This window comes from Gouania willdenowi, chromosome 22 (assembly GCF_900634775.1).
Source record: "Gouania willdenowi chromosome 22, fGouWil2.1, whole genome shotgun sequence".
In the NCBI taxonomy this organism is placed as follows: domain Eukaryota; kingdom Metazoa; phylum Chordata; class Actinopteri; order Blenniiformes; family Gobiesocidae; genus Gouania; species Gouania willdenowi.
In genome coordinates this window covers 1,930,758-1,944,858 of record NC_041065.1, presented here as the reverse complement: position 1 = coordinate 1,944,858, position 14,101 = coordinate 1,930,758, and the positions used below count along the sequence as shown (strand labels likewise).

The 14,101-nt window shown below is 38.1% G+C and overlaps 1 protein-coding gene across 1 annotated transcript in view; it reads right to left on the bottom strand.

The window, feature by feature from the left end:
- Window positions 1-61: 61 nt before the first annotated feature.
- sntg2 (syntrophin, gamma 2) overlaps window positions 62-14,101 on the bottom strand; it is a 144,966-nt gene continuing 130,926 nt past the window's right edge. Inside the window, exons 15-17 of the mRNA XM_028438657.1 lie at window positions 12,286-12,378; window positions 9,210-9,320; window positions 62-1,331 (exon numbers count right to left, since the gene is read on the bottom strand). Of these exons, the coding sequence (XP_028294458.1) occupies window positions 1,212-1,331; window positions 9,210-9,320; window positions 12,286-12,378 (324 nt within the window). The 3' untranslated portion in view covers window positions 62-1,211. The remainder of the gene's footprint in view (window positions 1,332-9,209; window positions 9,321-12,285; window positions 12,379-14,101) is intronic.

Below are 14,101 nucleotides of genomic sequence, written 5' to 3'. Positions count from 1 at the left end.
AAATGGATATTAATTCCATTATTTTATTGTAAACTTAAAGCCATCTGACAGTTTGGTCAACAAAAGAGACGAGAGTAAATGTGACGGATACAGTTTGTTCAACTATTAAAATCATAAATAATAATAAAGGAAACAAAAGAAATCAGCATGTATTTAAGAATGCAAAGCTATCAAATCAAATGAAGATTATAAATAATAATTATAGATTATGGGGCAGGGGTGGACTGGCCATCTGGAAAACCGAGCATCGTCCAAGTGGGCGGTCGACCCAAAGTGGGCCGGTATGGTGGCCAACAATAGTGAAAAAGGGCAGAAATGTGGAACAAAAAGAAGCCAAATGTAGGGAGAAATGGAAACGAGTGGTATTTATTGGGCAAAAGGTAACTTATCTGAATGAAAAGTGTCGAAAAATAGTTCAAAAAGGACAAACATTGGATAAAAGTGTCATAAACCATTTGCAAAAATGGACAAAAAATAGGGGGGAAAATGGAGCACTTATTGGCAAATAGTACCTAAAATCAGAGAAATGTGTCAAAAAATGATGAAAAGAGGTAAAAATGGGACAAAGAAATTTGAAAACATGTCCAGAATAAATAGATTAAAATGGGTTTCAATGTGTTCCCCTTTTAAGGTTTTTTGTGGGATTAATTTAAAATTAAGACATAAAGAGCCACATGTTGAGCATCAGTGACCTAATAATGGCTTTATCATGTTTTTAGTAAATGTTTGCAAATCTAATTTTGGTAGCCTTAGAGCAGACAAAGGCTTGCACCCCCTTAAGATCTTTGTCCCAGTCCAGCCCTGCTATGGGGTCATGTGATCATGTGATTGATCTTATTTCAGTAAAAGGAACACTTTAATGTAAATGGTACTGAATGTGGCATCAGAATACATGAGAACACTTTAAAATGAATGTGTTAGTGTCAGGACGTCATTAAGGCAGTTATTTATCTCACCTTTATAACAAAAACCAGTCAACATTGAAATGAAGACAGAAAAGGAAGAATTGGGAACTTCTCCATCAGTATTTGTCACACACCTAAAAAAATATGAACACTCTCCATTTCTCTGTATATCACCAGTTGTTGCTTTGATAGTCTTTTACAAATACTTCATATAAAAATAACAGGAACTACTGGTAGAAAGGGTTCAACTGTGCACAGATGCTCCTGTGGCACAGAGTCCGTCACAGTGAGAACAGTTCTTAGTGTTTACGGGATTCCAGGGAAACCACGAGTGCCCATGAGCAAAGGGTCCATGGAGGCCACTTTGGCAGCAATAAAAGAGTGAATACAGTGAAGGACGGCAGTCAGGTTTGCAAACTCCAGTTCCTGAAAAGTGAAGCAGAGGAAAGACGTGGTTAGTTATCACTTCAGTTTCAGCACTAAATACGACAAAGTCAACTTTTGTAGGGTGACAACTGAAATTTCACTAAACCAGTGGTGCCAACGCGTTAAACGCGGAGGTAATTCGTGTCGATTGTGCACGTGAGTCACAAGACTTCATCAATGAATGAGAACTGAACGTATAGCAGAAATTAAACCTAACAATTCACCTTCTGACCTCAGTTTGAGGGGGCGCTAGTACACTATAATGTTCATTTACAACCTCTAATAATCAGTAGAAGAAGACCCTCCTACAGTCAAACTGACCCCAACGGATCCATTTATCAGCAGCATCGTCAGACAGCCTCTGTGTGTGGAAGCCATGAAGTTATTCTAAAGAACAAGTGAAACTCAATGGGTAATATAAAAGGCGGTAAACCAGTTGTGTCCCCAAGTCCTTCGGGGGTGCTGTTTCCTCACCTGCTGTGGATAATTCACTAACATTGCGGCGCTAATAGGCGGCGTATAAATGTGGTTGAGACCGCCTTATTTAAATGAACATTAGTGTGGAGAGGTGAGTGCACAGAAGCACTAAATGACATTTGATGAAGTTCAGTTGGAGGTGGACTTCTCTGTCTGCTGCACAAACACTTCAATTCAATTCAACTTTATTTATACAGCGCAAAATACAACAAAGTCATCTCAAAGCGCTAAACAAAATATAAAGTCCATAGTAAAAAAGAAGAAAGAACCCAACAAGATGCACATGAACAAGCATTTAGCGACAGTGGGAAGAAAAAACTCCCTCTTTTGTATAGGAAGATAGGTTCAGAGGTGGCAGCCATCTGCTTCCACTGGTTGGGGTTAGTGAACAGAGGTGCAAATAGAATATGATAGAAAGATAGTCCATCACAATGTTCCAGACTAGTTGAGCCGCGAACCATTGATTAGTCCATCCGAGTGTCCCAGATTAGTTGAGCCGTGAGCCAGCGATCTAGAACTGCCAGCTCCAGCATCAAGACACCTGAAACAGAAAAGAGAGCGGAGGGCGAGGAGAAGGCACAGACTGCAGGAAATATATATATATATATATATATATATATTTGGGGTGGATATCAGTGTAAATGGTGTGAAGCACTGTGAGCAGTATGATGGTTTAAGCAACGAGGGACAGAAGTGGGGGGTTGTCTACAACCTGGCACAACCATGTTCCTGGACAAAACATCTCATTACAGCCCATTAGAGCTATGTGTAGATGGTGGATCATGTTTGAATATAAAGTTGGTGTTCTACTATATAATCTTAGTTCTTAGTTCCTATTTTTAAGTTTAGAGCTTTGTTCCTAGTGGTTAGGTTAACGCTATTATGCAGTATATGCTTTAGCGTATAAGTAGGTTTTGAATTTACTTTTAAAGGTGGAGAGAGTAGCAGCCTCCTGTAGTAAAACTAGGAGCTGGTTCCAAAGGTGAGGAACCTGGTAGCTGAATGATCTGCCTCCTGTTCTACTTCTAGACACTTTAGGAACTTCCAGGAGACCAGCAGACTGAAAGCGGAGTGATCTGCCTGGACGATAGGGCACTAACAGGTCTTTAAGATACACAGGAGCTAGATCATGTAGAGCTTTGTTTGCTTACAGGAGGATTTTAAACTCTATTCTAGATTTTACTGGAAGCCAATGAAGAGAAGCCAATACTGTAGAAATATGTTCTCTCCTGTTAGTACCTGTTGGTATTCTAGCTGCAGCATTCTGAATTAACTGGAGACTTTTTCTTGAGTTACTAGAACATCCTGACAGTAGAGAGTTACAATATTCTAGTCTAGATGTAACAAATGCATGGATTAGTTTTTCAGCATCACTCTGGGTCAAGATATTCCTGATTTTAGAGATATTACGGAGGTGGAAGAAGGCTGTCCTTGTGATTTGTTTAATATGAGAATTAAAGGATAAGTCAGTATCAAAGATAATGCCTAAGTTTTTTACTGTGGTGCTAGGTGACAGAGTAATGTCATCCAGAGACACTATTTACTCTGATAATTTATCTCTGAGGTGTTTTGGACCAAATAAAATCACTTCTGTTTTATCCTGGTTAAGAAGGAGAAAGTTACGACTCATCCAGGATGTGATGTCATTAAGACAAGCCTGGAGTTTTAATAACTGATGAGTTTCATCTGATTTCATTGAGAGATAAAGCTGTGTATCATCTGCATAACAATGGAAATTTATATTATGTTCTCTGATAATGTTACGTAGTGGAAGCATATATAATGAGATTATTAACATGAACAAAGTGGGTTCTGTCTGATTGGTAGGATTTAAACCAACCCAGCGCTGTTTCTTTAATCCCAAAAACACTTTTCAGTCTCTGCAGCAGTAGATGATGATCCACTGTATCAAAGGCTGCACTGAGATCTAAGATCACCAGAACTGAGATCAACCCTCTGTCTGAGGCTAAGAGGAGATCATTGGTTACTTTTACTAAGGCAGTCTCTGTGCTGTGATTGGCTCTAAAGCCAGACTGAAAGCTCTCTATAAATTGTTCCTAAGTAGGTGATCACATAGTTGACCTGTAATGACTCTTTCAAGAATTTTGGAAATAAAAGGGAGATTAGATATTGGTCTGTAATTGGACAAGTCACTTGAATCAAGGGTTGGTTTTTTAAGGACAGGTTTAATTACAGTGGTTTTAAAGGCCTGTGGTAAATAACCTGTTACTAGAGATGTGTTAATCCAGTTCATCATATTAGTGCTGATTAGTGGAAGAACATCTTTAAATAGTGGAGTTGCTACAGCTTTTTCAGACAGTGATCTACTAAGTGTACTATTCTCTCAGAATTTAAGCAGGCTGATATTTTGAATTCAAAGGATAACAGGAAGTGATCTGAAAGAATAGGATTTTGAGGATCTATTGTCAGCTGGTTAATATCTAAACCATATGTTAGAACAAGGTCCAGGGCATGATTAAGATAATGAGTTGGTTTGTTTACATTTTGTGTAAAACCAATTGAATCTATTCATGAGGTAAATAATTTATTTAGGCTGTTGTTTTCATCATCAACATGAATGTTAAAGTCACCTACTATGATAGCTTTATCAGTGCTCAGCACCAGATCAGTGAGAAAGTCAGAGAATTTAGAGAGAAACTCCGAATATGGACCAGGAGGACTGTAAACTATAACCAGTAAAGTGGGTTTTTCTATCTTGTTTTTGGGATTACAGATTTCAAGTGAGAGGCTTTCGAATGAATTTTGGTTAAGTTTGGTTTTAGGGTAACTGATAAGTTTGGGTGAAAAACTGCTGCCACTCCTCCTCCCCGACCGACCTCACGGGGAATATGGTGATTACCATAATTGGGAGGGCTGGCTTCATTAAGTGCAAAAAAATTAAAATTTTTGGGCCAAGTCTCTGTGAGGCATAATTGATGGTCAGTTGTAAGATCACTCACTAAGAGGGATTTAGACGAAAGTGTGCTGGTATTTAATAGTCCACATTGAATGTTTTTTTGTTTTATTGTTTTGTGTTCTGTTTGTAATTTCAATTTTGATGAGATTTTTATGGTTAACTCCTCTATTGTGGACTTTAGTTTGTATTGCATGTTGCTCTGTACTGCTCAGCACAGTGTTTATGGGGTATAATTGCTCTATGTTATGAGTAAGGGACTTATCTATGGAAGTGTTTGTTGTAACTGCCGGTTTATTCTCAGCTAGTCATGAGCATGTGGAGTTGTGATTCACAGACTGTAGATTTAATTTTAGAATTTGTGCTCCATGTAAATTAGGGTGAACCTCTTTTTTGAAGATCAGCATGTTTCCAAAAGAGATCAAAATTATCAATAAATGTGAAATTATGGAGTTTGCAGCAGGATTGTAAGAAGTTGTGCTGCTGTAAAAGGCGAGTAAATCATTCTATACCCCTATTTAATGTATGAGGGCCAGAAATAAATATTGATTTCCCACATGCCTTTAGAATATTAAAGAGAAGGTTAAACTCGTTCACGGTCTGTATCGATTCACGTTGGATGGTATAGTTTATTTAATCCAGGCGGTGGTAGAGGCGTTTTTTTGGCGGTTGTTTTGGTCGGCTTAATTGGACTGAGTTTGTCCCTATTTTCATCATATGAGAGAGCTTCAAAACGATTGTAGAGAGTAAACGAAGGAGGAGGGACGACATTTTCCGTGTTATTCTGTCGTCTTTGTTCGCAGACAACAACCTCAGCCCACGATGGCAGGTGTGGTGTGGAACGGGACAGTCCCGGACCCGGATTCTCCCAGGGAACTGTGTCGTTGTCACATGGAATATTATGAAGGCAGGACAGCGCTACCGACTGCTGTACAACCGTGCCTGTATATTTGGTGAGTAATTCATCTTTCTTTTCTAGCTCGTTAGAAAGGCGATGAATCTCTTCCCGTAGTTTGGTCATTTCTTTGTTGGTGTTTAGTAGCAAAATGTCTTTCTCTGGCAGGTGAGGAGCAGCGTCTCCACCGTCTGTAGATGCGTTTGTAGATGCGGCCACCTTGCGGAACGAAAACGGCTCCATCATCCCCAGCAGCTTACAATAAGAGCAGCTAACTATCACAGCAGCTAACTTCCTAGATAGTGATGATGTCATCAGTCCTACCTCCACAGTGATGATGTCATCAGTCCCTACCTCCATTGTGACGATGTCATCAGTCATACACCTCCACAGTGATGATGTCATCATCCCTACCCCAACAGTGATGATGTCATCAGTCCAACCTCTACAGTAATGACGTCACACCTTCAAACACAACCTCATTTAACCATCCATGAAAAAGCTACTCAACCTCCCACTTTTCTATAGCAATACATACTCCCTACAACACTGACCTAGTCGTTTAAACATACAATCAGATTATTCACTGTTATAACCCAACACAGTAGATCGTGAAGCACTGTCCGTAATAGAAGTAGATGGTGAGCCAAAAAAGTGTGGGCATCCCTGCACTAAATGTCTAGTTTATCTAAAACTCCATACAAAAAACAAATGAATTTATTTTACATTGTTTTGTAGGATATTCATCTTAGGTGGGTTATTATCTAATAATTACATAATTATTAGGCTGAAAATGGCAAACTTCCCTTTTGAACACTCATTTTGATATTCACTCATCTCACTAGCTTTACTTCAAATAGTTTTTCAGTTCAGGGAAACGTATCGTCATAATATCTACATTTTGACAGAATGAGACCAGGACAGGAAAAGACAGATGAAAAGTTAGTTAGACGTGTGTTTGAAAGGAAAAAAAAATCTGTGTTACATCTCAGACAAGAGAGATTTCCTTTCTTCAGATACTGACGAGCCTCCAGGTCGTATCATCCTTTTGTTTCTATAAATAAGCTGTTCCTATATCTTCCCTCTTTAATACCTTATTTTAATCAAAGGTATCGCCTCGACACAAACAGAACCATAAAGAGCTTCAGTAAATTCAGGATGACTAAAAGAAAAATGCTAATTGTTTTAAAATTTTAAATTAAAGAAATATAAAAGAAGAGGACTCAGTCAGTTTCATTCTTCTGTTACCTCACTGACTTTTATCCAAATCCAGTCTTTATGAAATTCTAGAATCAGTATATTGATGTGGATCCCATCCATAGTTTATTGGAATCTTCCATGGCCTAAGGTCTATCTTTGCTTAACATTTTAAGTACTTTTGATTAAATCAATAAACAAATGTGACACTTCATGGCAAAAACTCCATGAAACATGTCAACATGAGACATACTGAGAAAAAACTAGAAAATCTTAATTTTCTGGGAAAATAGGGATTTTCATTTGGGTTTTTTTGCAAAATATTTTAGTCCTAAAGAATTCCCTCCATTCTTCAAATAATAGTATCAGAGGTTTTAAAGCGAACGGGATCATGTTTCAATGCCTTCTTTGCCCCCCCGTCCCCCCTCCTTCCCACGCTGTGGCAGCCGGAGGGGCAAGTGATGCACATCTACTTTGTCCTCAAATTTTGCTGTTGTAATTGCTACTGTGATTTCTTTTGTGCGTTTTTTTTTCTAATTCCACATTGTGTCCCTCACTAATGGGGCATCATTTGGGACCTTTTTTCCTCTCTTCTTACCTCATGTTTTCCACTTCTTATCTAAGAAGAAATACGGGGCGCTGCCTCGTGGCTTGCGATGCACAGTACTCCCGCTCCTGTACTCCCATGGAATACGTGCTTTCTTGGAAGGGATTTACTGTAACTGAAACCAAATTCCACTTCGGGGATGAATAAAGTATTCTCAATCTGAAAAGGGTAAACTTTGTTCTTGAAAACAGCTTGTTTTAGCACAGCTCTGCTTTCTTGTTTGTGGTTTGTAGAATTTGTGAGACTGGTATGGAAACAGCCAACTTCAACCTGCAGGACGTGAACGCCCAGTATTTAGTGACGCCCAAAACAGCTCATGGAGCACTTGGTTTGTAAAAAGATCTCTGATTGAGACGTATGCGCTCCATGAGCTCTACTGTGACGCGCGTTCATCACTGCAATGACCAATCAGAGCAGAAGAGCTGCAGAACGTGAAGTTGTCGACATCCAGGAGTGTAAGGAAAGTTTAGTGAGTAATTATTAGCCGATGTATCCTTGATATCAAAGGTGTCAAAAACACAAACTAATCCACTAGTGAGTTGCAAAAACTCACAATTATGTTAACCAATGAAAACTCTTTGTTCTGATCCCCCACTTCAATTGCTCTATAGTTTGCTGTAAAAGACATGTTTAGTTCTATTTATGACTCAGATTTGTTTTGGTTATTTTAGTTTAACGTTATTTCTATTTAAAAAGTATTTATTTATCTTTAAAGTCTACTAAGTTATAGTACTTGTTATTGTTATTTGATTTCAAAAAGAAAGAAAGCCAGGGGGAGCGTTTAAGAAGTGCAGAGCCAAAAGACGTCCCAGAGGTCCAGTCGTCTCAGAACACTTTGAAATACAATGTGCTGAAAAGTTAGGGTAGATTTTTGACCAAATGATGCCAAACAAAAAACCTAAATAGAAGAGCTTTAAGTGTGTGTTTATCACAACAGCAGCAGAGTAACTCATAGCTAAAGTCAGTTGTTTGAAACACTTCCCAGTCGCTCGATGCAGACACGTTGCTTCATCCGCCGCCTTTAACTACAGAAATAATCCATTTAAGATGGTTTTTATTGATTTTTTCTTCCTGCTGCATTGCATTCAGTCGATACAAGTGACTCCTAAGAATAAAAATGTTCCTGAACACTTTTATTCACCTATATACTGAACGTAAAGATATGAACTGTGGACAAATCGCATTAAAACAACAACATTGCTGGTTGTAATGAGCAAAACAGATTTTTGTCAGACGTGTTTTTTTTATTTTGTTTTTTTAAAATCTTCGCCATCTCTCATGTTTCTTCTTCTTTGTATAACTGCTTGTCTATTTCTTCTTTGTTTGTAACATTAGCTTAATTTCAAGCTTTAACATGAACTTTGTAAGTTTTCCCACAACACCAATGTACAAATGCTTCACAATAACACTTGTGAAACAGATGGAAGTCACATTTGAAAGAAATAATACTTTTTCTATATATGTCATTGGATCTTTTTTTATCTTCATAGACCCCTTGCAATTACACCACGGACCACTACGGTTGAGAAACACTGCTTTAGAGAGTGATAACATTCATAACTTCTCCAGATATTATTTGATTTCTATGTGCGTGACATCATTGTAAAGCTTAGAATCCACACTTTCAGAATCTGTAAATAACTCCCACTGTATACATGTTCCTGGTTCCTGGCCAATCACAAATAAATAAGTCAACGCTGGTAAAATGATCACTTTTTTGGCAGAGGTAATAAAAATAAATAAATATGAGTGACACATATTAAGAAAAAAACGTTTATATTTTATTACCTTCATTTCTATTTGCTGGGTTTCAGTGTTCTTAAAAAAGAGCTTCACCCTGGTCTTCCCGTCATCAGACGAACCTTTGAGCTGGGAGAACTTGTATCGCCATAAGACGGTCTGTGAAGAAGGTGAAAGATTGTTGAACGTATGTATTATCGTGACATTTAAACATTAAGCACCTCAATATAAGCCTGAGGATTTTTAATGCAGTGCTGGAGTCGTCTCAGAGTGAGTCCGTGGAAAATGATCGTAATTTCCAGGCTGTAAAGTGCACTGTTTTATTGGCCGTATTAAAATAATTTAGCAATTTTCTAAGAAAAATCCACACAAATGCCGCAGCCTAACATAGACCACACTCTATTGGCTGATGAGAGTGCCCGTCAGACTAGTGTTGTGTTCAAGACCGCACTATCCGAGACCAAGACTTGCCCGAGACCAGCATGCACCGAGACCAAGACAAGACCAAGACTTTCGGGAGCCGAGACCGAGTCAAGACCAAGACCGAGACAAACCGAGACCAAGACCAAGACCAAGACCATAAACATTTTTTTTTTCAATTTAAAAAAATAAATAAATAAATAAAATTATGGCAAGGTTCAACAGTTAAATAACATCTCTCTTTAATTTTAGTTTATTTTAAATACATTTGACGGACAAAAAAAAAGGTGCCTGCAAAAAATTAACTAAAATATTAAAACTACTACTGCTACTGATACATTCACAATTATTCTACATATTTGAAAACAAGATTTTTATGTCAGCTGAATGTACAGCAAGTGTTTAAAAGCATTTCTACCAAGAAATAATGATTCTTTATTCTGATTCTTTCAGTTGTTCAGGTTTAACAGGTCACAGATTTCACAAGATAAGATTTTAGTTTGAAAAAGCCTTTAAACAGGTTATTTTTATTAATTCACTTAGTTGATATAGTTTAATTTGGTTGCTGTAATATAACTGGATATTCAATTCACAAAGATTTCCAACTGTAACTGTAAAAGTGAAACTTTCTGAAATAAAACAAAAACAAGTTGTCATCAGTGTAAAAAACATAGAGCTACAGGTAGATGTGAAACTAAATAAAACAAACTCAAACCCTGGAAAAGTCATGTAACAAATTAATCAATAGTTATTATATATATATATATATATATATATATATATATATATATATATATATATATATATATATATATATATTATTATTATTATTATGGATACAGTGGAAACAGAAACTATAAAAAATAATTATATTTTGAACCTGTTTATATTGTGGGGAACATATTATATACATACATGTAATTGGAGTCTAAAGTCACAAAAAAACCACCACTTTAAAAATATTTAATATTATTTGAGTGCAACTCTGCGGCGATGACGCGCTGGTGACGACAAAAACCAAGATGGCGGCGGCCCGGACTACAGCCGACATTATGTAATAAAGCCTTAAAAGACATGGATATAATGAAAAGAGTGGATGGACAGATGCATAAACATGCAGACTTTCACACGGACACACACGGACTTATTAAACACACACAAACTTATTAAACACACACAGACTTATTAAACACACACAGACCTCAGTAAACACGGTAAACGGAACAGGCTTCATCGCTCGGCTGGCACTAGGACCCAGAGGCAGAGTAAGTGCGTCACCTATCCAGCCTTCACAGGCTGTAATATCATCAGTTTATCATTTTACCAGTTATTAGAGCTACTGTCTTTACCAGGGAGATAATATTTATTACTGGTGATTGTTTTCAGGAGTTTTACTGGGATTTTTACCGGTGATTAGTTCATTTCTCCCTTGCGCTCCGCGGTCCAAACTGACACCGGAGCCACACAGTATGAATGTGTCACACACGTCACTCAGTCACAAGAAGGAAGGTTGTGGTCATTATACAGGGTGGATTAAATAATGAATAAAGGATTGTTTTATCCCGTTCTTCTCCGTGTTATTATCGCATTATAAAAATGTTTAAAAATAGCAGGAATTAGTGCTGGTCTCGAACGGTCTTGACGGAAAATCCCGAGTCCGGGCAGCCCGAGTCCAAGACAAGACCGAGTCAAAATGCTTCAGAGTCCGAGACAAGACCAAGACCTTTAAAATTTGGTCTCGAGACCGGTCTCGAGACCAAGACCGGTCTTGACCACCACAACACTACGTCAGACAACTCGGCCAATCAGAACAGGCAGGTAGGCGGGCTGCTGTACTCATGTTAGGTGGCAGGGATATTCCCGTGTTTCAACTGATCTGTTCTTTACTACATGAAGTCTCCTCCTCACTGCTCCACGTCTACATATCAGTCCATTTACAGCTTTTTATGGTCACTTTTTACTAGAACCAGACTGATACACCGCTTCATCTGCTCTTCTTACCGTGAACTACCGCGGAGGGATCACAGCGAGTCGCTTGTGAACAAATCCAACGTGGTGATTTGGTAACATCATACTGTTATGTTACTATTACAAACTGTCTGACTTTTACTGTAGAAGGAGCAGAGATCAGCTGTATACAGGCTGTTCTGATCTCCACTCCGTCTGTCCATCAGCCTCAGAGTCCAGAGCACAGATCAATCCTGAACAAACCTTTATTCTGTTTATTCTTCTATTACAAACTGGCTGACTATTACTGCATCCACACTGCTGCTGCTGCTCTCTCTCTCTCTCTCTGACAACATTTCTCCGTGTCGTTGCTATGATGTGCATCATGACAAAATGAGTGATCAGAATGATTAAGTGCGAGCAAAAACAATTTAATGTTAACAGTTTCATTGTTCCACCTGGTCTAATGTGACGGAGCTCAATTTTGTGGTGACATGAAGCTTATAAAACCTGGAAAAATCCACAATTTAGCCGCATCATTGTTTAAACCGCAGGGTTTAAAGCATGAGAAAAAAGTAGCAGTTTATAGTCTGGAAATTACGATAAAGCATCAGGGTATGTTTTGTTAAATTAAAAATGTTGGTGTATGCTTGCTTGAAATCAAAATCTGTCCTGGAAATCTTTGAACAGATTTGCAGTAGTTACAGAAAAAAAAAAAAAGACACCATAAAATGCAGATTGTGAGTTTTCACTTTACCGTGAACGTGCCTTCAGAGAGTGTGAATCCTGATCCAAAGTCGATGGTGAAGCTCAGCACACTTCCTTGGCTGCTACACAGGTAGCTTTTGGACTGGCAAAACACAAGACAAATCATTACAAAGTAGTCGAAGAAAAATCAGAGAAGCTTCTTAAAGCAAAACAAACAGTTTGAACAAAAAGTTGATGCTTCGGTTCTGATTCTAAAAAGATCCTCATTCGAGCACGGACTTTAATGCGTTAATAGCAATTAAGTAATGGCAAAAATAACACACTAACAAAAAATATGTTTTTGTTTTTTTTTTCACTCCAACAACGTGGAACATTTCATATTCCACGAGTTCCCGGTATACCATAATACTGATGCACAGTTTACAAACCCAAGGAGAAGTCATTGTGCTTCGTAGGTGTGAACTTTAGCTTAAATAAAAACACTGGATGAAAAACAAAAGCCCAGTTGTGTTCAAATTGTGCAAGAAGAGTTTGTCGATCATCCTTATGTAATATTTTATATGGGGGCCATTATTGTAACAAAACTATTTGTGTGTGCGTAATCCAATCCATGTGTCTACCTTTACTGTATGTGTGTGTGTTTCAATCTGTGTGTAGAATTAGGATTTGTAAACTACAGTAAGTTGTCTGTGTGTCTGTATTAACATCTAAATGCGTGTGTCATCAAACCTGGACACTCTACAAGAAGTGTGTGCAACAAATGTTGCTACAATATAAACAGTTGGATGTTAGTTTGATATATTTGTTAGAGTTTGTTATTGTATTTGGTTATTGAAAATTGCCAAATACATTGTTCTCGTAGGAGTTCTTATTATTTTTCTTCAGCAACTCCTTTGTCGTAGAACTCCTCCTAGGCTATTAATACAGCACTAATGACACGTATGTCATCTCATAATCTCATAGTGACAATGTCGAGGATGTGCAGTCGACCTTTTTAGGAGCCAAAATCTCAAGGTTAAGGTTGCGTCAACAAAGTGAGACCTCAACAGTGTTCAGACTGGTACCATTGAACAACATTTCCTTTCAATGTGTGATCCTGACCTTTGCTCAAGGTCATATTTAAGGTCAAGGTCAATCTTCTGTTTTTTCTGCATTATTACGTTAAATTTAATTAGTAAAAAGAACAAACTTGTCAACAAATCCAGATACAGGTTGTTGTTTTTGCCAATTTGCCAATACAGTACGTATTCGCCTTGCAAATACAGGTCTTGCCTAGTTATTAATATTACTATTGGGCGGAATATATCTATATGTAATGCACTAATTGGTTAATTATTTATGTAGGGTTCTATTCTCCCACGTGTGTAAGTCAGAAAAGCCACGCAGCAGCGTTTTTTTTGGCTGCGTGCTATTCTGCTCCTGTACTTTAGTCAGTCGCTGCGCGTCTTGATTCCAGTTCCACTCTGGGTGGAGCAGCCCTGAAATGTGGGCGTTCCCATTCAAATCTGGCCTTGTGCGTATTCTTCCGTCTGCTTAAGTTCTTTTCCTCTTCCATTCTTCTGACCCTGGAATAAGTGCAGTGCAACACAAGCACATCAAAGGATTGACCATCAACATTTCTAATATGTTAACATTTACCAGTTGTAGACGGGACAAAATGTGTTACATTTCATTATATTTTATCCATGCTGTCCACTCCTTGTCTTGGGAGGGTGGTGGGTGCTGTGTCGTGGAGATGATCAGCTGTGTGCACACCTGAGTTGTGTGCGTCGGTTCCAGCTTGTTACAGTGAAACTCTGACAGACATCAGAGTGATGTCCAACTATTTTCATACTATGTACAACATAAAGCCACATTTTGTTGTT